The 26,232-nt window shown below is 40.2% G+C and overlaps 1 protein-coding gene across 1 annotated transcript; it reads left to right on the top strand.

The window, feature by feature from the left end:
* Nucleotides 1-53: 53 nt before the first annotated feature.
* Nucleotides 54-7,026, top strand: UTP23 (UTP23 small subunit processome component). The gene is made up of 3 exons (XM_040261803.1): nt 54-369; nt 3,628-3,802; nt 4,660-7,026. Exons 1-3 carry the CDS (start codon nt 182-184, stop codon nt 5,041-5,043), a joined length of 747 nt encoding a protein of 248 aa, XP_040117737.1. The 5' UTR covers nt 54-181; the 3' UTR covers nt 5,044-7,026.
* The last annotated feature ends 19,206 nt before the right edge of the window (nt 7,027-26,232 follow it).

Genomic DNA, 26,232 nt, shown 5'->3' with positions numbered 1-26,232 from the left:
GGGCACCACGGTGAAGCGCGCGCTCGACTGGGTGTGACGTAAATCGGGGCGACAGATGGGGGCGGTTGCTTCCGGGGCCAAGGCTGTTTGTTTCCGGGGTAACAGACATTGCCGGTAGGGGGATAGTTTATTGGTTCGAAGCTGCCTCCTAGTCGGGTGGCCTGGGTCCGTGAAGCCAGGCATGAAGATCACCAGGCAGAAACATGCCAAGAAGCATCTTGGCTTCTTCCGCAATAATTTTGGAGTCCGCGAGCCATACCAGATACTGCTGGACGGCACTTTCTGTCAGGCGGCGCTACGGGGCCGCATCCAGCTGCGAGAGCAGTTGCCCCGCTACCTCATGGCGGAGACTCAGCTGTGCACCACCAGGTGGGCCTGGCTGGTCCGGGTGGAGGCGCGGGGGACCCGCGGGTGCGGTAGCAGCCGGACGGCAGCTCCCAGGCATCCAGTGCGAGCCCTGGAGGGGCAGAGCGCCCGCCCCCTACCCCAAGTAGGAGTTGACCGTTCAGCCGGGCCGCGGAGGAGGGTGGGCGAGTATCTCCCGGGTAGACAGATGGTAGTATCGTGGTGGTATTTGCTTGTCGTTAGTCTGGAGGACAAGCGCATGTCCTTTGCAGTCCAACCTGGCTTCCGCCCCCAGTGCTACCAGTTTCCGGCAAGTTATTTAATCTCTCTTGAGCCTAGAATTACTCATCTGTTAAAAAAAAAAAAAAAGAAAAAAGCTCGTAACTATTTATAAATTTGCTATAGAAGTCTGACGAGATATAGTATTTGGGGATCGTTTATTGGTATCTCAAAACCTATCTTCTCGAAGTGGTTGCTGGTTGTTTGCAAAGCTTTTCCCAGTTTAAGAATTTTTCAAGCTTCACAACTGCCTCATGCTGTAAGATCTTCGATTCCCAGAAAGATAAGGCCAGACTCGATGTTAAGAACTTTGTGCAAGGTCTTCTGTTTATTCAGCTGCCTTTTTTGAGCACCAACCATATGCCAGGCACTGCTCTAGCCAGAGGATAACTGGATGAGCAGGATGATCTCCCAAACCGAATGGCCAGCAAAGTGCATAAAATGTTAGTCGTTCAATCCTGTCTGACTCTGTGCAACGCTATGGACTGTATCCTCCCAGGCTTCTCTGTCCGTGAAATTCTCCAGGCAAGAATACTGGAGTGGGTTGCATAAATCAACCGCTAATTGATATGTTTAACTCCAAGTGTAGTCTCCCCATTTCCTCAAAGTGTGGGAACATGTAAGATGAAACCATGTGGGGTTGTTTAGAGGGAGGATGGAATCAAGGAAGGTTTCATAGAGGAAGTGACTTGAGCTCAGTCACATTTCAGTTCTGAAGGGAAGGACATTTTTTGAGTGAAAGATCCCTTGTAGAACTCTTGAATGAAGGAGTGGAGTTGTGAAATGCAAGGGAAAGAGGTTAGAGCACAGTGTATACTCAGGAAAGAAGCTGGGAAGAAGATAGATAGAGGCTGCATAACAAAGAACTACTATTCATAAACTTAGTAGATTTTTTTTTCCTTTGTAGAATATTTCCTTTAAAAAGTGAAAAAAGAAAATTTAAATGACCATAAGACCACACCAATGACTTACTACTGTCATTCATCCAGTTCTTTGCACACACACATAAGAATAGGCTCTTACTCTGCATATATTAATGGCCTGCCTTTCTCACCTAATAGTACTCCATAAACAGCTTTCTGTATTGAGAACTTCATATAGATTTCATCAAGTTAGAGAGCTTCAGATGGGACATAGATATCCTTAATTTTTGATCCCCTTTACCTTCAGGACTGCCAGATCCTGATGGCCTGTGCTCCAGAGTTGATTTTTTCTGTCTAGAAGCCTTGTCCATTTAGCTCTGTCTGTCATAAATATTAACATTTTTAATACAGTCTGTAATATACATATGTTTGAGAAGTAGTGGGTGAAATTATATTTTGCTGCATTTTTCCCCATAAAGAATTTAGCTTCTGAACTTTTGGAATGTTTCATGCACAAAAATAGAATAGCATCACAAAATATCTATTATTCAGCTTTTGCAGTTATTGACATGACTATTCTTATTCATTTATTTCCCCCACCCACCCTTAACCTTACTGATAGGTTATTTTAAAGCATATTGTTCTGTTAATTCTTGGTGTGTGTCAAGAGGTAAATGCTATCAGACATGATAAGTATCTACTAGAAAAGATAACTGCAGCTATGTAAGGGGTGAGTTGGAGAAGCAAGAGAATGAAGACAGGTAAACCCATTTTTTGGTTGTTTAGTCAAATAATGAGAGAGAGGAAAGGCAGGAACCCCAGGGTTTTACAAGGAGATGTCACAGAAGTAAATACTAAGCTGAGATAGAACTACCCACCTATGGGGCAAGATAGAGGTGGGAGTGAGAAAACAAAGATCCTATTTAGGACTTCGGATTTCTAAACAAGGTATCTGAGAAGATAATAAATTCAGAGCATTAGCAAGCCCTGGATAAGTTTGGAGACAGGAAAGTAGTTTGGTTTTAGACATAGTGAATTTGATGAAGAGCTGATGGCAGGCCATCCATGGGAAATATTCAGTAAATGTTTGGCAATTTAGTCCTGAAATTCAGAATAGCATTCAAAATGGGTAACTGTAGAAAGCAAAATCTCTTCAAACAAATAAACTAATGGGATGATAAAGGGGATGAGGCAAGGTAGACAGGCAAGGGTTGGCTCAGGTTGAAGAACCTTTTGACTCAGTATTTGTCATAATTTTTAAGTGGGATAGAGAAAGTATCTCGGGATCTGATTAAAATGCTAATATTTGACTCCTCCATAAGAGGTTCAGATTTGTGGATGAGAAATTAGGCTTCTCAGGTGGTAAAGCTGTAAAGAATCCGTCTGCCAGTGCAGGAGACGCAGGTTCAATCCCTGGGTCAGGAAGATCCTCTGAAATAGGAAATGGCAACCCACTCCAGTATTTTTGCCTGGAAAATTCCATGGACACAGGAGCCTGGTGAGCTATAGTCCATGGGGTTTCAAAGAGTTGGGCACGACTGAGCACCTGAGCACACACACATTGGTAACACTTTGAAAAACAGTACCTTAATATGAAAATGCAAAGTGAAAGAAAGTTGTGATTGCTTTTAAACAAGCTGGTGAGTTGAGAATGTTTACTTTTCTGAGCTGAAAATACTTTAAAGGTGTATCGATTTGTACTTGAAACAGAAGCCTATAGCACTCTGGTTGGGGCATCTATTGTCAAACTACTTAGATTCACATTTCACTCTACCACTTTTAGTTGTTTGAATTTGGGCATGTTACTTGAAATCTCCCAGAATGAGCTGTTCTAAAATAAGGATAATTTTAAAGTAAGCTGCCCAACTTTGCAGGGCTGTTTTGAGATAAGGGAGAATTTATGTCAAGAGCAGTTAGTATGCTGCCTGCACATGATAAATACTCAGTACATTTCAGCTATTCATTAAGTTCCTTCTACTTGGTGTATGCATTTTTCCAGGTCTTTTGCGAGTGAAATGGTTACTGTATGGCTTGTAGTTTTTGAAAAAGAACTGAGATTGTTTTTTTATACTTGCTTTATGTGAATAACTGATATGCATCTGTTATAATTGTGAGCTGCTAATAACATTTTATTTTCCAGATGTGTGTTAAAAGAGTTGGAAACATTGGGAAAGGACTTATATGGGGCAAAGCTGATTGCCCAAAAATGCCAGGTTCGAAATTGTGCCCATTTCAAGAATGCAGTGAGTGGATCAGAATGTCTGCTTTCCATGGTGGAAGATGGAAATCCTCACCATTATTTCCTGGCAACACAGGTGACACCAGTTTTAAAACCAGAGTCAATTTTAATCATCTCTGTTTATACTTTATGTGGAGCTATTTGTCATTAGAAAAAATTAGATGGATTAAGCATAATGGTTTTCTTCTTCATTACTGAAATATCCTTTTTTTAAATAAATTATTGACATACAGATGTGATGATATGTTTTAGGGCTCTTGAAAGTAAGTAGAGCAAAGATTTTACGTTTTATGTTTATACATGTTTTTTCATGTTTCGTATGTATTACATATGAATACATATATTCAGAAAGTTGTATTTCATATTATTTGAGACCATACCACCAGTATGGAACTCTTTCAGGCTTTTAAAGACTGGGATGCAGAGGAGGAGAGACTCTCTGGGTGAATATTAATAAGTTCACATATGTACAGATTTCCTTAAATATGCTTGTGGAATATTAAAATTGCACAGTTAGAAGCAGAGCTTAGTGAAGAATCTGAGTCAGCTAGCTCCTACCTTATTTCTATTTTTACGATCTCTGTGAGCATTCTTGAAACATGTATCAGAGTAGGAATGATGGATATCACCTAACATATTTACCTTTGCATTAGTTTTTATTTTGAGGTCTTAGAAAATTAGTGGTCTTAGAATATTGATCAGTATAGAATATTGATAATTCCAGTTCACATTGTTGACGCTTAACTGTGCTCAGTTTTTATGTTTTTCTTCCTTTGTCATAAAATATACTACCGTTAGTGAAGTGTACTGATTTGGAAAGTAAAACCAATGATCTTTTATTTTTAGTATAGTCCTCTTTAAGTTCTTAGAAATCTATTTAAGGTATCTAATTATTATATTTGAACTAAATAATTCTATTTTTGTCTTTAATAGGATCAGAATTTGTCTATGAAAGTAAAGAAAAAGCCTGGAATTCCTCTCATGTTTATTATTCAGAACACTATAGTCTTGGACAAACCTTCTCCCAAAACGATTGCGTTTGTTAAAGCAGTAGAGTCCGGTCAGCTTGTCTCAGTGCATGAGAAACAGAGTATCAAGCAACTCAAAGAGGAGCAGGGTTTAGTAAAAGACCCAGAGCAGAGAAGAAGAAAAAAGCGCAAGAAAGTAAGTGGCCCCAATCCTCTTAGCTGTTTGAAGAAAAAGAAAAAAACACAGGATACGAACTCATCTGCCTCAGAAAAGAAAAGGAAAAGAAGAAGAATCCGAAACAGATCTACCTCAAAAGTACTTTCTGAAAAGCAGAATGCCGAAGGGTAATAAGTCCTTTGGTTACTTTTAAAGACTTTCAAATATGAAAATAAATTTCTTTTAGAAACTGAAAGTACTTATTTTTATAAATGAATATTGAGCCTTTATAAAATTATTTTTTTTAAAACTGGATGTGTTTAGATGTAATCATGTTCAATTTTCTTACAGAACTTAGAGGGATTTTTTTTTTTTAATGTAAAACTGTTAATCTTTTTCTGTCTTAGTGCTATCCCCCACCCTCCAATATTATGTGGAGATGGTTTAAAAATATCTTATAGTACCAAAATGCTTGTGACCAGAAAAGAGGTAATCCTTCCCATCCTTCTTTCATGTTGACAGAAGAAATTTATGCTTGCAGCTTATATAGTGGTTGTAGAATTTACCTTTATGTTTCCAAATAATATGAATATGTTGCTATCTTTTGATCTGCTGATTATTTATTAACTTTCTACTCAAAAGAGTGAAAATTTTGCTTATTTTACTTCACCATTTTTCTAATATATTAATATTTTAGTATTTTTACATCCCAAATTCAGTATTTTCATTATGAAGCCTATCAAATTTAATTTACTACTGAACCAAGTAGCATGCTGTGGTTGACTTTATTTCTTATATTACTTTTTTTGTTATTTCAGAAGTTAATAATGGGCTCATTTTCTTCTAGCATCTGACTTGATCTTGCCATATTCAGTAATTCTGGAAAGGAGCTCATAATTTTCTGTATGATTGTTGTTGTTCAGTTGCTAAGTCATGTCTGACTCTTTGCAACCCCATGGACTGCAGTACACCAGGCTCTTCTGCCCTTCACTATCTCCTGGAATTTGCTCAAATTGGTGTCCATTGAGTCCATGATGCTATCTAATCATCTCACGCTCTGCCACCCCTTCTTTTGCCTTCAATCTTTCCCAGCGTCAGGGTCTTTTCCAATGAATTGGCTCTTCTCATCAGGTGGCCAAAGTATTGGAGCTTCAACTTCAGCATCAGTCCTTCCAATGAATATTCAGAGTTGATTTCCTTTAGGATTGACTGGTTTGATCTTGCAGTCCAACAGACTCTGAAGAGTCTTTTCTGGCACCATGATTAGAAAGTATCTTTTTTAAAAAAATATAAATGTATTTATTTAAGTTAGAGGCTAATTACAATATTGTATTGGTTTTGCCATATATCAACATGAATCCGCCACGGGTGTAGTTCTTTGGTGCTCAGCTTCTTTATGGTCCAACTCTAATGTGTATATATGACTGTTGGAAAAACCATAATATCAGGTAATTTCTTTCCCCTGGTGATACTTCTGGAGCCAGTTCTCTGACCTCCAATGTGGAAACATTTTCTACCAGGTATATTCCTCAGTTATCACCTAGGTATTTCTTGTCCTTATCCAGAGAATCTATTCTGTAGCCTAGATTCTTCCTTCTTGGTTTCCTCTTCTGTGGTGGAGCATAGGGTGTGCAGGAGGTACATTTTTTGAGGCTCAACCAGTGTGTCTAAACTTATATTTATTGTATCAATAATCTAGCAAGATAAAGAATTCTCTATTCTTGTTTATAAGACCCTAGGGGGAAAAATCCCTTTACTCATTCTGAGTTCCATTTGTCTGGTGGAGAGGATGGTTTTCTTTCAGGTATACATGTTAACTTCAATGGCAAGAATTCTCTTCCACTCTTGGAATCATACTGTCTCAGATTGGCTTTAAATATTGTTTTTAAAATGTCTAAATAGTTCAATTAGGAATTGAATAATCTAACTTTTCTTTTTTAGGCCCCTCCCAAGTTATTTCAATCATCAATCAGGCCAAAATTTAAATGTTTATTACACTGTAAGATTGAAGTATAAAGTTCTTACATTGATCAGTAGTTCCTGACTTTGAGAGTCTGTGATACCTTCAAATAGTGGTTCTTAATCTGTATCCTTATAATATCATGATCATGTATGAAGTACTTCATGAATAAGTTCTTATTTATGGCTAAAATAAATGTGTTTTTAAAAATATGAGACAATTCAAATTTATTCCTATAGAAATATTCTCAGTTGCATTCAGAGATGCTTTTTTGATGGAAAGTGGAATTTTAGCTTTACACCAGGAACACCACATAGGCTGTATTACCTCTCAAGCCAGGTGAGTGTTTTCTGTTGTCATTTCATGATTCTGTTTTAAATTGTTTATGTAGGAACATTTTTTTAAAAAGGAAAGCGAAAGTACTAGAAAAAGGTAAATATAGTTCTATAGTTTTGTGAGGAGAAAACATTTGTCAGTAACGACAAGAGTTGAGATTACTAAATGTAGACAAAGTGATAAAGCGAGTGAAATGTACACTGATGATACTCGTTTCAACATTCTCAAGTGCATAAATTTTAGGTATTTTTCTTTTTAACAAGCTTTATATTCAGTACTATCTGATTGCCTATTAATAGAACTGGTGAGCTGGGAAAGTCAAGTCATTTTTATAAAATAGTAATTTTTAAAATATAAAAAGTACAGTGTGTTATAAAACATTTAATACCTTAAAACTTTGACTAGTCATATGTATTTTTTCTTGGCAAAATTTACCCTAACTGTAACAAAAGGATCTCATATCTTTGTACTAGTTCTTCAATGAATATTACCCATTGCCACCACCTGAAAATTGCTAGTGCTACTTGCCTTATTTCTGTGTGCAAATTAGAGAAGGAAGTGGTGGGCTGTAGGAGTATGCACATGTAATCCATTTTGTGGTTTGGAAAAGAAAATGTTAAGAACCTCTTTAAAGGATAGCAACTTGTGTTGTTGGGGGTAAAATACACATGCTTTTGCATTCTCTGAAGTTTGCCAGACTTCAGATTCTGTATTCCCTGTATTTTCAAAGCGCTACAGCCATTTCTAAAAGGAACCAGTCACAGCTACCTGGTGGCAGGTTGATTACACTGGATCCTTTCCATCATGGACAGAATAGAAATTTATCCTTAATGGAATAGAGCCTATTCTGTATATGAATCTTTTTTTCTTTCCCATTATGCTTATGTCAGTACAACTTAACAAAATGCCTTATTTGCCATCATGGTACTCTGTCAACACTACTTCTGATCAAGGAATTTGTGGTATTAAATGGTCTTGCTCTAATATGTCGTTATGTAAGTAATGCTATTTTGGAGACAACACCTTGAAAGGATGGATATTCTCTTAGAAGAATATCTTATAAGACACAGTATAAGATATGAACCAGAGGTCAAAATATGGTGTGTCACTTCCATAGCTAGAATATATGGGTCCAGAAATTAAAAAATGGAAGTTGGAGTACTTCCTCTTACTATTATGTTTTATAACCCACTCAGAAATTTTACTTGCCCTCAAACTTTGAGCTTTGCTGGCTTGGGGGGGTTTGGTTCCCAAAGGAGAAATGCTTCTACCAAGGGAGCAACAATAATTCCATTAATTTGGAAGATGAGACTGCCACCAGGTCATCTGGGGGCTTTTTTTAAACATTTGTTTTTATGTTTGGCTGCACTGGGTTTTCACTGTTGCAAGCGGGCTTCTCATTGCAGAGGCTTCTCTCGTTACTGAGCACAGGCCCTAGAGCGCCCAGGCTCAGTAGCTGTGGTGCACGTGGGTTTAGTTGCTTCATGGCATGGGGGATCTTCCCAGATCAGGGACTGAACCCATATCTCCTTTATTGGCAGGCAGATTCTTTAACACTGAGCCGTCAGGGAAGCCCTCAGCTAACATCTTGGCTGATTTCATATGAGGCAGGACCACTCAGTTAAGTCACTCATGAGTTCTTGACCCATGGAAACTATGAGATATATGTTTGTTGTTGTAAGCAAATAAATTTTGCAATAGTTTGTTATGTAGCAAAACAACTAGTATAATAATGGAAGTTTAAAATATCAAGTATGACCTTGTGACCAGTTACATAAATTGTGCCTCTAACAGCTATGAGTGTTTTCTTTCTCGTTATGTGTATATGTATCTAGAGCTAAATGTGCTTAGTCGATCAGTCGTATCCGACTCTGGAGCCAACCTACCAGGCTCCTCTGTCCATGGGGATTCTCCAGGCAAGAATACTGGAGTGGGTTGCTATGCCCTCTTCCAGGGGATCTTTCCAACCCAGGATCGAACCCAGATCTACGTTGCAGGTAGATTCTTTACCATCTGAACCACCAGGGAAGCCCAATCACTAAATGTGTATATGTATATATAATATGCATACACATATACATTATATAAATGTTATACATATATATACATTATGTATAAATGTACAATATAATGTATAAAAGAATCATACATTCACACATATATACTATCTTCTCCTTTTCCTAATTAATTTTTACATGTTTTTTAAATTTATTTTTTATTGAAGTACAGTTGATTTACAATGTATTAATTTCTTCTGTACAGCAGTGACTCAGTTATACACATATATACATTCTTTTTTAATATTCTTTTCCATTATGGTTTATCCCAGGATATTATATAGTCCCCTCTGCTATACATTAGGTCCTTGTTGCTTATCCTTTCTATATGTGATAGTTTCCATCTATTAACCCCAAACTCTGAGTCCCTCTCTTTCCCACCCACTACAAGTTTTTCTTATTTGAGAGTAACTTTACCATTTAATTTTTTGTTAACAGAATTTCAACTGGAACTGAGATTGAAATTAAGGGGTAATTAGCATAGCCTGTATAGCTACAATGTCCATTAGTATTTTGCATCTTCTGATTTTGTGAAGTGTGAGAATACCTTCTTTTGTATGAAGGACAGTTACATCATACAACTGGGAGTTGTTGAGTTATTGTATGAAAATTTAAAGTGTAAAGAAGGGTGCACAGGAATGCTGAGTAGCCAAAGGTGAGTCAGCTCCAAGTCCACCTTTCTGTGCTCTCTATTGTGGCGCTGGAACTCTGCAAACCACAATTCTCTGGTGGCAGTTTTCTCTTAGATTCTGCCAATGAGGGGCACTAAGGCAGGACCTGGAAGGAGCATGGAAGAAGAAAGGGTGTGCTTCTTCCTGTGAGCTGACTATAGACTCCTTGGGTGCCTGGGGTTCTTGAGAGTGCCACTTCCTCACTCTAGCTGCTCCAGTCTCTTGCCAGCAGTCCCTAATCCAATTATAACACTTGCAGAACAGGTTTATTGCCTGCACTCCTTAGCCCCCACCAGAAAGCCGGCACTACCTGGCTGGAGCCCATTCTTCTGAGCTGAGAGACATTGGAGTTGGCCTTCTCAGATATTTCAGCTCCAAGGGCTGCTTCTCCGTGTTCTGTTTTAATAATCTTTAAAATTTCTTAAAATTATTTTTGGCTGTGCTGGGTCTTCGCTGCTTTGTGTGGGCCTTCTCCAGTTGTGGCGAGCGGGGGCTGCTATTTGTTGAGGAGTGTGGGCTGCTTGTTGCAGTGGCTTCTCTCATTGTGGAGCACGGGCTCTAAGTGTGTGAGCTTCAGTAGTTGCAGCATGGGGGCTCTAGGCGTGAGAGCTTCAGCAGTCGTGATGAACAGGCTTAGTTGCTCTGAGGTACGTGGAATCTTCCCAGACTGGGGATTTACTCATGTCCCCAGTCTGCATTGGCAGATGGATTCTTATCCACTGGGCCACCAGAGAAGTCCTGTTTTATTTATTTATTTTTTTTAATTAATTAATTTATTTTTTATTTTACTTTACAATTCTGTATTGGTTTTGCCATACATTGACATGAATCCACCACGGGTGTACATGCGTTCCCAAACATGAAGAAGTCCTGTTTTAATAATTCTAACCTCTTCCCTCTATCCCCTTGCATTAAAGGCAGAAGTTGCTTCCTGCAGTTGCTACCTTCAGAATTTTTAGGGTTCTCCTACCTGTTTAGTGTCCTGGTTAACAACTTGATACCTGATTAATATGTGTTTGTATTAAACTATCTCTTTCACATGACTGGTGTGGTTTTTCTCTCCCAGCTAGTCCCTGATCTAAGGGTTCCAATTAGCCAGGCCTGATTCAAGTGTTTATTCTGGAGCTAGAGGGGAAGGGGTCAGCTCTACTCAAATTGTGTAGACTGAGATTGGATAAGGTTTAGTCCTCCTCAAAGAAAAAATGGGATACTATTATAAAGACAGGTGAGGAGGGATCAGGCAAAAACATCACATCTGAGTATGAGGATAATCTTTAAAGACAATGAGAAGTTTTCACAACCTTTTCTCCCATATAAAAATAGCCCAAATAAAATTATTGTGAAAGTGAAAACACAAATGGAAATTAGATGCCATTTCACATTCACTAGGATGGGTTATAATTACATAGACATGAAATAACAAGTGTTGTTAAGGATGTGGAGAAATTGGAACCCACATACATTGACGGTGAGAGTGTAAAATGGTGCAGCTGCTTTGGCAATCCCTCACATACTTAAACATAGCATTATCATATTATCCAGCAATTCTTTCCCAGGTATATCCCCAAGAGAAATGAAAGCATATGCCCACACAAAACTTGAACATAAAAATTCATAGCAGTGTTGGTGAGGGGCAGCGACATGGCCCTTCTGCCTCAGTGATCAAAACAGCAGGTCCTGCCTCTGCAGGGAGAAGAGCATGGCCCTGCCAGCCTTAAAGCTGATGTTAGCCTGCCTGGGATTTTTTGTTTTTTGTTTTTTCTGGTCAGGAGGACAAAATTGACTGAATGGACCTATTCTTAAAGGTGAAATTTCTTTTCTATTTTTCTGGGGAAGGTGGGTTGACTGGGGATTTCAGCTGCTGTAGTCAAGTGAATTGCAGTACTTGAGTGTGTGTGCACACGTCAGTGGTTTTTTGCCACGGCGTTCTGCTTTTCTGAGACTCAGGCATAAAGTGACCTATATAAATGTAGAAAAAAATTCAGAGCAGGATTATTTATAATACCAAAAAGTGGAGACAACCCAAATGTCCATGAACTGATAAATGGATAAATGTGATATATATATATATCAATATAATTTATTTGACAATAAAAAGAAATACCTATGCATACTACAACATGAATGAATCTTGGAAATATGCTAAGCGAAAGAAACCAGTCCCAAAGGATCATATAGTGTATGATTCCATTTATATGAAATGTTAAAAATGGGCAAATCTATAGAGGCAAAATGGATACCTAGGCACTAGAAAAGATGAGAGGATGGAGGCAAGGGGTACAGGATTTTGAAGTAATGAAATTCTACAGTCAATTGTGATAAGACGTACAACAGTGTGGGCATATTAAATCCTTGAATTTGTACACTTTAAATGGATGAATTGTGTTATGTGAATTATATCTCAGTAAAACTGTTAAAAAGTATTGCTCAGTAGGTATACAATGGACTTCCCAGTGATACATTACAACGGTACATTCTTTACCATACAGTGACTCGGGTAAAAAATCCGCCTGCCAAGGCAGGAGACTCAAGTTCAACTCCCAGTTCAGGGAGATCCCCTGAAGTAGGGAATGGCAACCCACTACAGTATTCTGGCCTGGGAAACTCCATGGACAGAGGAGCCTGGTGGGCTATAGTCCATGGGGTTGTAAAGGAGTTGAAGACAACACAGCAACTAAACAACAGGTGTACAATACATACTTTTTATTCATGAATTAGTCATGCACCCAAGTAGATTGAACAGAATATATTTCTGTGTTCTGAATATTTTTAAGGAGCAGCTGAAGAAGAAAAAAAAATGTATCAATTGTTTCCAGTTTCTTTAAAAGAAAAAAAATTACTGACAAGCTCTTTGGGTGGTAATGTTCAATTTCTTTTTCTCCTAGAAAGGAACCCCACGTGGCTCTCTGCCAGTTTGCTCATGCTCGTTAGCCACTCCCTGATGCAGTCAGAAATATACCATCTGTTCCTTTCAGTTGTCAAAAAATTACAAATTATCTAAACCTTTCCACAGGTAGTAAATCCTGAAACGGTACATCTTCCAAATGATCATCATTTTCTATAACTATTGTACAATGATATTTTGTTTAACTTGATGTGAAAATGATAATCCCTAGGTAATGAAATATTTAATCTCCAAAACTGAATTAGCAAATGTCAATATTTTACATGGTGAGCAATATGAGCATGGTGCTGTTTAGCTGTTCAGTTCAGTTCAGTTCAGTCGCTCAGTTGTGTCCAACTCTTTGCGACCCCATGAATCGCAGCACGCCAGGCCTCCCTGTCCATCACCAACTCCCGGAGTTCACTCAGACTCAACGTCCATCGAGTCCGTGATGCCATCCTGCCATCTCATCCTCTGTTGTCCCCTTCTCCTCCTGCCCCCAATCCCTCCCAGCATCAGAGTCTTTTCCAATGAGTCAACTCTTTGCATGAGGTGGCCAAAGTACTGGAGCTTCAGCTTTAGCATCATTCCTTCCAAAGAAATCCCAGGGTTGATCTCCTTCAGAATGGACTGGTTGGATCTCTTTGCAATCCAAGGGACTCTCAAGAGTCTTCTCCAACACCACAGTTCAAAAGCATCAATTCTTCAGCACTCAGCTTTCTTCACAGTTCAACTCTCACATCCATACATGACCACTGGAAAAACCATAGCCTTGACTAGATGGACCTTTGTTGGCAAAGTAATGTCTCTGCTTTTGAATATGCTATCTAGGTTGGTCATAACTTTTCCTCCAAGGAGTAAGCGTCTTTTAATTTCCTGGCTGCAGTCACCATCTGCAGTGATTTTGGAACCCAAAAAGAAAGTCTGACACTGTTTCCTCTGTTTCCCCATCTATTTCCCAGGAAGTGATGGGACCAGATGCCATGATCTTCGTTTTCTGAATGTTAAGCTTTAAGCCAACTTTTTTACTCTCCTCTTTCACTTTCATCAAGAGGCTTTTTAGCTCTTCTTCACTTTCTGGTGTCATCTGCATATCTGAGGTTATTGATATTTCTCCCGGCAATCTTGGTTCCAGCTTGTGTTTCTTCCAGCCCAGCGTTTCTCATTATGTACTCTGCATAGAAGTTAAATAAGCAGGGTGACAGTATACAGCCTTGACGTACTCCTTTTCCTATTTGGAACCATTCTGTTGTTCCATGTCCAGTTCTAACTGCTGCCTCCTGACCTGCATATAGGTTTCTCAAGAGGCAGGTCAGGTGGTCTGGTATTCTCATCTCTTTCAGAATTTTCCACAGTTGATTGTGATCCACACAGTCAAAGGCTTTGGCATAGTCAATAAAGCAGAAATAGATGTTTTTCTGGAACTCTCTTGCTTTTTTGATGATCCAGTGGATGTTGGCAATTTGATCTCTGGTTCCTCTGCCTTTTCTAAAACCACTTTGAACATCAGGAAGTTCATGGTTCACGTATTGCTGAAGCCTGGCTTGGAGAATTTTGAGCATTACTTTACTAGCATGTGAGATGAGTGCAATTGTGTGGTAGTTTGAGCATTCTTTGGCATTGCCTTTCTTTGGGATTGGAATGAAAACTGACTTTTTCCAGTCCTGTGGCCACTGCTGAGTTTTCCAAATTTACTGGCATATTGAGTGCAGCACTTTCACAGCATCATCTTTCAGGATTTGAAATAGCTCAACTGGAATTCCATCACCTCCACTAGCTTTGTCCATAGTGATGCTTTGTAAGGCCCACTCGACTTCACATTGCAGGATGTCTGGTTCTAGGTGAATGATCATACCATCGTGATAATCTTGGTCATGAAGATCTTTTATGAACAGTTCTTCTGTGTATTCTTGCCACCTCTTCTTAATATCTTCTGCTTCTGTTAGGTCCAGACCATTTCTGTCCTTTATCGAGCCCATCTTTGCATGAAATGTTCCCTTGGTATCTCTAACTTCTTGAAGAGATCTCTAGTCTTTCCCATTCTGTTGTTTTCCTCTATTTCTTTGCATTGATCGCTGAGGAAAGTTTTCTTGTCTCTCCTTGCTATTCTTATCTTTCCTTTTCTCCTTTGCTTTTCACTTTTCTTCTTTTCACAGCTATTTGTAAGGCCTCCCCAGACAGCCATTTTGCTTTTTTGCATTTATTTTCCATGGGTAGAACTGTATAAATTTTATATAGTATAGTACTGATAACACAGTATATATGTGTTGATCCCAATCTCCCAGTTCCTCCCACCTGTGTAGCAGCCCTAACACGGGTTGGAAAAGAATTTCCAGACACAAAGTATTGCAGAAAGAGTGAGTTTATTAAGAACAAAGAGCAGGAATAATGTGGGCACTGCCAGTGCAGTGGGCTGACACCTCCTGACAGGCCAGGGAGAGTCGATGTTTTTCCTGGATTCATAACCAATTTTTATAGCCTCAAGTCAAAGAAAATTCCCACTGGTAGACTGGCATTACGAGATTGGTTATGGTAATAGGGTGAGTACCAGGGTGGGAATTTTTGCCTAATTTGGGGTCAGGAAGCTGGCTGGTAAGGATTGGGGGGGGGGTGCTTTGAGCAACAGTTACAAAGGGGTTCACTTGGCTCCATGTCTGTGGCCTTGGTGCAGGACTCCATATCATCACCCTCCTTTTCCCCTTGGTATCCATATATTTGTTCTCTATGTCTAGAAAAATACTAAAGGTGATCTTACTTACAAAGCAGAAATAAGAGACACAATCATATATACCTATTTCTGAATTCCCTTTTCCTTTTTCAGTTTCAGCCGAGTCACTTTCTTCTCCTTTTGTTACTTCTCCAAAGTCACCCCCAAAATTTCAGATGGTCTGGAGTGTGTTTAGCCGGAGCACAATAGGGACCAGATACATGATGACAGGACATTACACCCAGAGAGACTAAAATGCTTTCTCACTGCAGAGGGAAATAATGAGGAATGGTATGAAACTGTCTTTTCAGAATGTCAGAGCAGAGTGTGTATCAGTGCAAAGGATAATGACACAGTTGGAAGGACACTGAATCAGACAGCACTGCTGAGTGTGGTTAGATGAATGTTTCCTTATAATAGGCTTTTCTTTTGGTTGACAGAGATGGAGAGGAAAGATAGTGTATCTCTGTCCTCTGGGAAGTACTGATGACCTCTGAGAAACAGAGTTGCAGAATTGATGAAGGGGCCCCATGGGTAGTCATGCACTATAACCACACTGTTCTAACAAAGAATGTGTCTTATGTGCAACCAAGTGGACACTCTCAGTACCCCCAATATGTACACATTGTCATTTTACTACAATCAGAATAATTCATAACACAGTGAAGAGAGAAGTAGTCAATGATTTTAGAAGCATATGAAATAAACAACTTTTTAGTTAGGATACGTATTTTGCCAATCAAACATATTTCTAAGTATTTCTTCCCTTTCACCAAAATATAAGATTCTTTTTGCTAACTACTGGTTATTTCCAAATGGCAAAGTGCTCAGGGAATAAAGTTTGGAACTATGTATGTGCCATGTGCTGTGCTGTGCCATTCAGTCACATCTGACTCTTGGAACCCAATGGACTGTAGCCTGCCAGGCTCCTCTGTCCATGGGGATTCTCCAGGCAAGAATGCTGGAGGGGGTTGCCATGCCCTCCTCACGTATGTGCTATATTGGCAAGCAAATTTAAATGGTCCCTATTTTGCACAGAAAAAAGAAACAGTGTGATACTGACAGTCATGAGTTAGGAAGGCTAGAGACCCTGAAATACGGGTGATAATAACAGAGTTCATTCCATTCAGTTTGATTCGTTCATTCATTCACTCACTCACTCACTCATTCAACATTTAGTAAGCACCTAGGTGCCAGAAATGACATCAAGCACTACTGGAAAACAAGGGTAAAATAAAACCATTGTCTTTGAACTTTAATCAAAGAAAAGCCTAGTGATAACTCTAAGTGTGTAAAGGTACTGTTTGAGGAAACAATGAGACATACAAACCCTAGTAGTTCCCTGGTGGGACAGTGGATAAGAATCCACCTGTCAATGCAGGAGATACGGGTATGACCCCCGGTCCGGGAAGATTCCACATGTCAAGGGCCAGTAAAGCTCGTGTGCCACAAATACCGAGCCTGCACTCTAGAGCCCTCAGGCTGCAACTCCCGAGCCCCACGTGCTGCAACTACTGAAGCCTGTGTGTCTAGAGCCTGTGCTCTCCAGCAAAAGAAACCACTGCAGTGAGAAGCCTATGCACTCCAACAAAGGGTAGCCCCCACTCACAACTAGAGAAAGCGTGCGTGTAGAAACAAAGACCCAGTGCAACCAAAAATTAACTTACTTTAAAAAAAAAAAACACTGAATTAATCTAATCAGGGATGCTACCTACCTGCCCAGGTGTCTGGGCTCGCCATCATTCTAAGAGGCACAAACATGGAGAGCATATGCTAACAAATATGACTCTTCTAAACATCCATGCGATTCCCAGATAATTTCCTTTCATGCCCTGCTCTTTCTGAATATAGAAAACTCTCCAAGTGCCAATGTGGACATTGTTACATCAATTTTAGAAAAGGCAGAGGAACCAGAGATCAAATTGCCAACATCCGCTGGATCATGGAAAAAGTAAGAGTTCCCGAAAAACATCTATTTCTGCTTTACTGTCTATGCCAAAGCCTTTGACTGTGGGGATCACAATCAACTGTGGAAAATTCTGAAAGAGATGGGAATACCAGACCACCTGACCTGCCTCTTGAGAAACCTATATGCAGGTCAGGAGGCAGCAGTTAGAACTGGACATGGAACAACAGACTGGTTCCAAATAGGAAAAGGAGTACGTCAAGGCTGTATACTGTCACCCTGCTTATTTAACTTCTATGCAGAGTATATCATGAGAAACGCTGGGCTGGAAGAAACACAAGCTGGAATCAAGATTGCCGGGAGAAATATCAATAACCTCAGATATGCAGATGACACCACCGTTATGGCAGAAAGTGAAGAGGACCTAAAGAGCCTCTTGATGAAAATGAAAGAGGAGAGTAAAAAAGTTGGCTTAAAGCTCAACATTCAGAAAACGAAGATCATGGCATCTGGTCCCGTCCCTTCATGGCAAACAGAGGGGGAAACAGTGGAAACAGTGTCAGACTTTATTTTTTGTGGGCTCCAAAATCACTGCAGATCGTGAATGCAGCCATGAAATTAAAAGACGCTTACTCCTTGAAAGGAAAGTTATGACCAACCTAGATAGCATATTCAAAAGCAGAGACATTACTTTGCCAACAAAGGTCCATCTAGTCAAGGCTATGGTTTTTCCAGTGGCCATGTATGGATGTGAGAGTTGGACTGTGAAGAAGGTTGAGCGCCAAAGAATTGATGCTTTTGAACTGTGGTGTTGGAGAAGACTGTTGCGATTCCCTTGGACTGCAAGGAGATCCAACCAGTCCATTCTAAAGGAGATCAACCCTAGGTGTTCTTTGGAAGGACTGATGCTGAAGCTGAAACTCCAGTACTTGACCACCTCATGAGAAGAGTTGACTCATTGGAAAAGACTCTGATGCTAGGAGGGATTGGGGGCAGGAGGAAAAGGGGATGACAGAGGATGAGATGGCTGGATGGCGTCACTGACTCGATGGACGCGAGTCTGAGTGAACTCCGGGAGTTGGTGATGGACAGGGAGGCCTGGCGTGCTGCGATTCATGGGGTCGCAAAGATTTGGACACGACTGAGCAACTTAACTGAACTACATAAAATAGAGAACTACTGAGAACCTATTGCATAGCACAGGGACCTCTGCTTAATGCATTGTTGTGACCTGAATAGAAAAGTCCAAAAGGGAGAGGACATATATAAATATATGGCTGACTCACTTGCTGTACAGTGGAAGCTAATACAACATTATAAAGCAACTATACTCAAAGAAATAGGTATATATGAGAAACAATGCTGTGAGACAGTGGCTCTTAGTCTTACCATGCATCAGAATCATGGGGAATAGTAAAAACAATGAATAAACGCCCAAACCCACGGGAGAGACTTAGATTCCTTTAGTCTGACGAGATTTGTGTAAATTAAATGTTCCTTACATGTTTCTAATGTGCCATCAGATTGAGAACCTGGCATAGAAAAGAACTGGGGTTTGGGAGTCAGGCAGTTCCAGGTCCAGTCAAATGGGGTGAGTGTAAGTCACTCAGTTGTGTCCACTCTCTGAGACCCTATGGACTGTGGCCCACCAGGTTCCTGTGTCCATGGAATTCTCCAGGCAAGAATACGGCAGTGGGTTGCCATTTGGGTAAATGTGGATTGTAAATAAGATAGTTTCTGGTCCTTAGTATATGGTTAACAAACTCTCAGTTCCTAAGGCCACAGCAGCATCAACATCAGCTGGGAGCTTGTTAGAAATGCAAATTGAGAGCCAGACTACCAATCAGAATCTTTGGGGGCGGGGCCTAGGAACGGGTTTTAACAAGTCTTCCAAGGGATCCTTTGCTGGCTAAAGTAGGAAGTATGCATTAGGTGAGAGGAGAAGGCCAAACCAGGACAGAAGGCACCACGGGAGCACCACCGAGGTTTCAGATGTCTAACCAAGGAACCAGAGTCCGAGGCTAGAGCCAGACACACCCCAAGCAGTAAGGATAAGGGAGAAGTGGGTCTTCCAAGGAAACTGGTGGTGTTTCCAAACTAAGGGGAATGAACGTTAGTTAAAAACATAGCACAAATATGGAGGGGGTGTGGAATTATGGCGTTTGTTTTTGAGGATGAAACAAAAATAATGCTGGCAGAAGTGTTATTCGGTTAGTGTCTGGCCCGTAATAAGCACTTAGTGAGTTATATGAATTATTTTTATTAAATTAGCACATTGCGGACGTTCAATTTAATTAGGAACTATAATCTTTGTGCTTTATGTTTCTGGCATTAAATGATTAAAGAAAATGTTTTAGGTGATACGAACAAATTTTAACACCTCACAAAGTGGACTTTTAACATCTCACAAAGTCTCCTTTGGAAGGCTGCAAAATGGGGTGGAAAGCAAAAACTTATAGGGTAAAAAGTAAGAAATAAGGAAGAGAAAATAGCTGATATCCGATTGGCTGGAACCATAGTCAACCTTGTTAATATCCAAAATGTATAAACAGCTCACAAAATTCTATTAAAGATTTTAAAATGGGCAAAAGATCTGAATAAGCATTTTTTTCCAAAGAAGACATATAAGTGGCCAACAGGCACATGAAATGTTACTCAACATCACTAATCATCAGTGTAACACAAAGATTATATCATTTGGAAGTTATATTATCATTTGTAAATATTTCCTCCCACTGAGTAGGCTGTCTTTTCATTTTGTGGTTGGATTTCTTTGCTGTGCAAATGCTTTTAAGTATAACTAGGTGGGCTCCAGTCCATGGGGTTTCCCAGGCAAGAATACTGGAGTAGGGGTGCTCTTTCCTTCACCAGAGAATCTTCCTGACCCAGGGATCGAACTGAGTCTCCTTGGCAGGCAGATTCTTTACCACTGAGCCACATAAGTAGCCCAGGTGTATCAATCAGGTAGGTATTCCTAAATAACAAGCCATGCCTAACTCACTGGCTTAAATCAGTAATCCTCTACAGTTGTTGTCTGTGTTTTGACTGACCTAAGCTGAAGTTGATGGGATCGTTCGCAGGTTTGGCAGCTGAGGCCACTCTGCCACTCGCTGAGGTCTGTGGTTTGATTGGGATGGCCTCCCTCCTCTTTGGGTTGGGGTGGGGACCAGGCTAACCAAGGTTGTTCTTCTGGTAAAATAAGAGACCCCAAGCAGCAAGCAGGCCCCATAAGGCCTGGTCTCAGAATCAGCACCTGTTGTTTCTACTCACGAAGAAGTCACGTGGTTGAGCCTACAGTCAAAGGGTCAAGACACATTGCCCATGACAAGGACATAAAAAGGATGTGAGTATAGGGAGGAGCAAAGAATTAGGGGTAGTTGTTCATTCTGCCACAACAAGATAGAATTTTTTTCATCTAAAAGTCGGAAAAATTCTCAGGAACTCAGGTTGCTTCTTTTTTTAGGCTGTGAGGCCTGTGAGAATATTAGTTCCCCTACCAGGGATTGAACCTGGGCCCTGGGAAGTGTAAGTGTGGAGTCCTAACCACTGGACTGCCAGGGAATTCCCTGCTTCTATCTTGTTGGTCCTTGGTGCATGGCCTCATTGTCAGGGTTAACTCATGGAATAAGGTGGCTTTTTTAGCTCTGTATATGGTAGGAAGGGACGAGACAAAGGGGACAAAAGGCACAGGCCAACTGTCATTTAAGGGAGGGTCCAAGTAGTTGTCCCGTGACACTTGTACATCATGTGGCCACCGTTGGTTGCCAGGGGGACTGAAAACATAACCTTTATTCTGCTTAGCCGTATACCCAGGTGAATCAGGGCGTGTATTACTAAGGAGGAAGAGGAGAATGGATGTTGGGAAGAAGACAGTTAATGATTTCTGCATATAGCCTTATTCAGAGTATGGGTGCAGTAAATATTTGTTACTTTTATTGTAAACTTTTTACATGCTGTGAAACAGTGGTTATTCTTTATGGAAAAAGAGAATAGCTATTCTTAAGAATAAAAAATGTTTTTTTAAAATTCGGTGGTGCACATGTTTGGCACCGTAAGTTCTTTTCTGGTCCCACAGTCACAACTGACTGAGAATTTTTTGTATGAAAAGCAGTATTCTCTTTCAATCACTAGACTTGACTCAATGACTCTAACAGTATTCAAATCAAGGGATTGAAACTAATAAAATTCAAAAACCACAACGTGGTATCACTATGTGCCTATTAAAATGATAAAATTGAAAAACATATGGTGGCAAGGATATAGAACAATGAAAACTCTGATAGACTGCTGGTGGAAATGCAGAATGGTCCAACAATGTTGGAAAACAGTCACTTACTGTGAGACCCAGTAATTCCACTCTTAAGTATTTATCAAGGAGAAATTGAGGCATATGTCCGCATGAGAACCTGTGTTTTGTGCAAATACAGCATCTTTATTTACAGTCACTAAAATGTACTGAAAACAAAGTGTCTGTCTATAGGAGAATGGATAAAGAAATTCAGTTACAGCCATACAATGGAATACTACTCAGCAGCAGAAAGAAGTGAATTACTGAACATGCAGTAAGATGAATACATCTCAGAATAATTATGCTGAGTTAAAAAAAATTAAAAAGCTACAGACTATGTGATTTCATATACGTGACTTTCTGCAAAAGTTAGAATTATAGGGAGAGAAACTGATTGGTGGTTGATAGGGGCTGAGAGAGAAGAATGATGGTAAAAAGCATAAGGGAAATTTTGGAATAAGGGAGATATTCTTGATTCTTTTTTTTTTTTTTTTCTTCTAGTCAAGTGCAGTAGTGAGAAGGGGGGAAGAGTAGAACGAGGAGTTCGATCTGTAACTGACTGTGAACAATCAATTGAGATAGATATTCTTGATTCTTCAAAATTGTATTATCTTTCATAGAACTGTACACCTAAATATGATAAATTTTACAGTATATAAATTAGATCTCAGCAAAAGTGACCAAAAAAAATTTTCAGGTATATAGCAGAGACTCAGTTACATACATTATTTTTCTGAATCTTTTCCTTATAGATTATTATGAAGTATTCAAATAGTTCTCTGTGCTATACAGTAGGTCCTTGTTTATTTTATATATAGTGATATGTATCAGTTAATCTCAAATTTCCAATTTATCCCCCACCACACTACCTCCTTTGGTAAGCATAAGTTTGTCTTCTATGTCTGTGAAAAGTTCTATTTCTTCTATCAAAAAATAAACAATGCAAATTTGATGAACTCAGGAAGAAAAATTGATTGATTTTAAAGTGGTGTTTGAAGCTATTTTTTTATTAAGAAAATGGTGGGAATTCACTGGCAGTTGAGTGGTTAGAACTCGAAACTTTCACTGCCACACTGAATCCCTGATTGGGGAACTAAGATCCCACAAGCCAGACAACAAAAAAGAAAAAAAAAAAGCAAAGTCAATTATTTTTATAATAAAAGATTCATTTATAACTTAGAATTAACTCTAGCTTCAAATAATTAATTACTTTTATATGTTTTATTTTAGCCTCATATCTGTAATTGCTCACCATGAAACAGTTAAACCCATTTGGGAAAGTGCTTCTCTCTCAGCATTGTTTAATAGTGACTCAGGTTATATATAGTCCACTGGGTATTGAAGGGCCAAAAGGGATTGTTTTCATAATGTAAAATGGCATATCCTGGAGCTGTGGAAATGGTATGAGAAAATTCTGTAAGAGTAATTGTTCTGTTCTGGTAAAAGAAAAGATTAATAATAGCTGTCTCACAGATTCAAGATAATAGTGCTTTGCTTTCATTATCACCTAGCCTTAACTAAACATGAGAACCAAAGATTTCCCTGAGGAAGAGCTGAGGACCCCATGGTGTGAAGAAATACATCCCCCTGAATGGAGATAAGAGGTGTGAGGGTGGGCAGAGGGGCGAAGGGGGTATAGCAAGAAAGTTAGTCTCAGGGAGAGGCTTACCCTCAAAAGGTTTAGGTCTAACCCTAGAGAAAGACACACACTGACAAGTAAGGCAATAAGGTGTGACAAGTGGACAGATGTTAAATGCCACCTCTAGGGCCTTGGAGGTCACGTGGTTTACGTGAAGGGGTAATTCTACAACTGAGACAAGCGAGAGGAGTGAGTTTTCCGTGTAGCTGGAGCAGTTGAGCAGGGCATGGAAGTATGAAGGCTCCAGAGTGGGCAGTTGTGTGGGCTTGGAGTTTGGAGAACAGATGGGGTGTGATTACAGAAGAGGTTGGTACATTTGGGGAGACAGACAGGAGGCAGCTCTGTGAGTCTCTGCAGAGTTTCACCTCTGTGCTCCAACAGGCATGGAGAGCCAGTGTGAGAGTGATATATACAGATGACTCCCAACTTATGATGGTTCAACCCAATACACTTTGTTGTTGTTGTTTAGTCACTCAGTTGTGTCTGACTCTTTTGAGACGTCACGGAGATCGCCAGGCTCCTCTGTCCATGGGATTCTCCAGGCAAGAATACAGGAGTGGGTTGCTATTTCCTTCTCCAGGGGATCTTCCCAACCCAGGATAAAACCCCCATCTCCTGTATTGGCAGGCAGATTCTTTACCACTGAGCCACCTGGGAAGCAATTCATATTCCATGGAGACCATAGTTTGACTTTTGATCTTTTCCAAGGCAAGCAGTATGCATTATGATAGCTTCCCTGGTGGCTCGGCTGGTAAAGAATCCACCTGCCATATGGGAGACCTGGGTTCAATCCATGGGTTGGGAAGATCCCCTGGAGGAAGGTATGGCAACCCACTCCTATATTCTTGCTTGGGGAGAATCCCAATGGACAGAGGAGCCTGGTGGGCTACAGTCCATGGGATTGCAAAGAGTTGGACACAACTGAGCAACTAAGCACACACATTCCCTTATGATGGTGGGCAGTGGTGTTGAGCCCCCAGTCATCTATGTGATCACAGGGGTAAACAACCTACACACTTACAACCACTCTGTATCCATATAATCATTCTGGACCCATATGACCATTCTGTTTTTCACTTTCAGTAGAATACTCAGTAAGTTACAGGAGATATTAAACATTTTATTATAAAATAGGCTTTGTTAGATGATTTTCTCCAACTGTAGGCTAATGTAAGTGTTCTGAGCACATTTAAGGTCAACTAGGCCAAACTATGATGTTTGGAAGGTTTAGATGTTGTTGTGTTAGTTGTTCAGTTCAGTTCAGTTGCTCAGTTGTGTCCGACTCTTTGCGACCCCATGAATCTCAGCACACCAGGCCTCCCTGTCCATCACCAACTCCCGGAGTTCACTCAGACTCACGTCCATCGAGTTGGTGATGCCATCCAGCCATCTCATCCTCTGTCATCCCCTTCTCCTCCTGCCCCCAATCCTTCCCAGCATCAGAGTCTTTTCCAATGAGTCAACTCTTCACATGAGGGGGCCAAAGTATTGGAGTTTCAGCTTTAGTATCAGTCCTTCCAATGAACACCCAGGACTGATCTCCTTGCAGTCCCAGGGACTTGCCTTCTCCAACACCACAGTTCAAAAGCATCAATTCTTCAGTGCTCAGCCTTCTTCACAGTCCAACTCTCACATCCATACATGACCACTGGAAAAATCATAGCCTTGACTAGACGGACCTTTGTTGGCAAAGTAAGGTCTCTGCTTTTGAATATGCTATCTAGGTTGGTCGTAACTTTCCTTCCAAGGAGTAAGCGTCTTTTAATTTCCTGGCTGCAATCACCATCTTCAGTGATTTTGCTCAGTTGTGTCCAACTCTTTGTGACCCCATGGATAGTCTGCCAGGCTCTGCTGTCAATGGGATTCTCCAGGCAAGAATGCTGGAGTAGGTTGCCATTTTCTCCAAGGGATCTTCCCGACCCGGGAATAGAACCCATGTCTCTTATGTCTCCTGCATTTGTAGGCAGGTTCTTTACCACTAGCAACACCTAGGAAGCCCAACTCAGTTATATACATATATATATTCCTTTTCAGATTTTTTTTCCCTTATAGGTTAGCACAAAATATTGAGTATGGTTTTCTATTAAGTGTACTTTGTACTTAAAGATATTTTCAGTTTACTATGCGTTTATCAGGATGTAACTCCATCATAAGTCAAGGAGGAGCTGTATCTGAATTTTGAATAAATCACATTGGTAACTCTGAGGAGTGTAGGGTAAGAGGTGGTGGAGTGGACAGTGGTGATAGATAGACCATTTAGGAGATTATTGCAAAAGTCCAGCTGAGAGATGATGGGGGTCTGAAATGAGAGGCCGCAGCCGTAGAAATGAGTGGGTCAATTCTGAGAGCTATGTAGTACCTTCTTCAGAATTAAGTTGTGAGAAAAATGTAGAACCTTGGATAAGGTTCATTTTTGGAAAAAAATAAAGATTAAAAGCTATGTCATCATCTGCTCCAGCCTTACTTCTGTAGTACATCCATCACCACCAGCTTACTGTCTCATGGCTGGAGTCCTGTCTCATATCTTTTTATTGGCTTTATTCTGAGGCAGGGTCTCCAGACAAGGCCAGAAAAACAGTCCAGCACTTTTAGGCTTATGGAGAAAAGACCTAGAACTGGGGATGCTGTTGAGTGCTACTTCTTAGGCTGGGTCACCGTGGGTGTGTGTGGACGTATTTCACATAGAGAAGAGAGGTGTTAGTATCAGGAGAAGATAAAAGACAGCAGATGGCATCCATTATATATTCCAGCTTTCCACCCCACAGTAGATGGGGTTTTGGATTGGTATAAAACACAATATCATGTCGCTGCAAAGTTAAAGAGACAACTAGGCTAACTGGCTTGGGTGTTCCAGGGGTGCTGTTTCATCTGGCACCACCCAGTGCTCTATGTCTGCTCTGTCTTAATATTTCTCAGGACGATTATTTATTATC

This window comes from Oryx dammah, unplaced genomic scaffold, assembly GCF_014754425.2.
Source record: "Oryx dammah isolate SB20612 unplaced genomic scaffold, SCBI_Odam_1.1 HiC_scaffold_19, whole genome shotgun sequence".
NCBI lineage: Eukaryota > Metazoa > Chordata > Mammalia > Artiodactyla > Bovidae > Oryx > Oryx dammah.
This window is presented reverse-complemented; position numbering and strand designations above follow the sequence as displayed.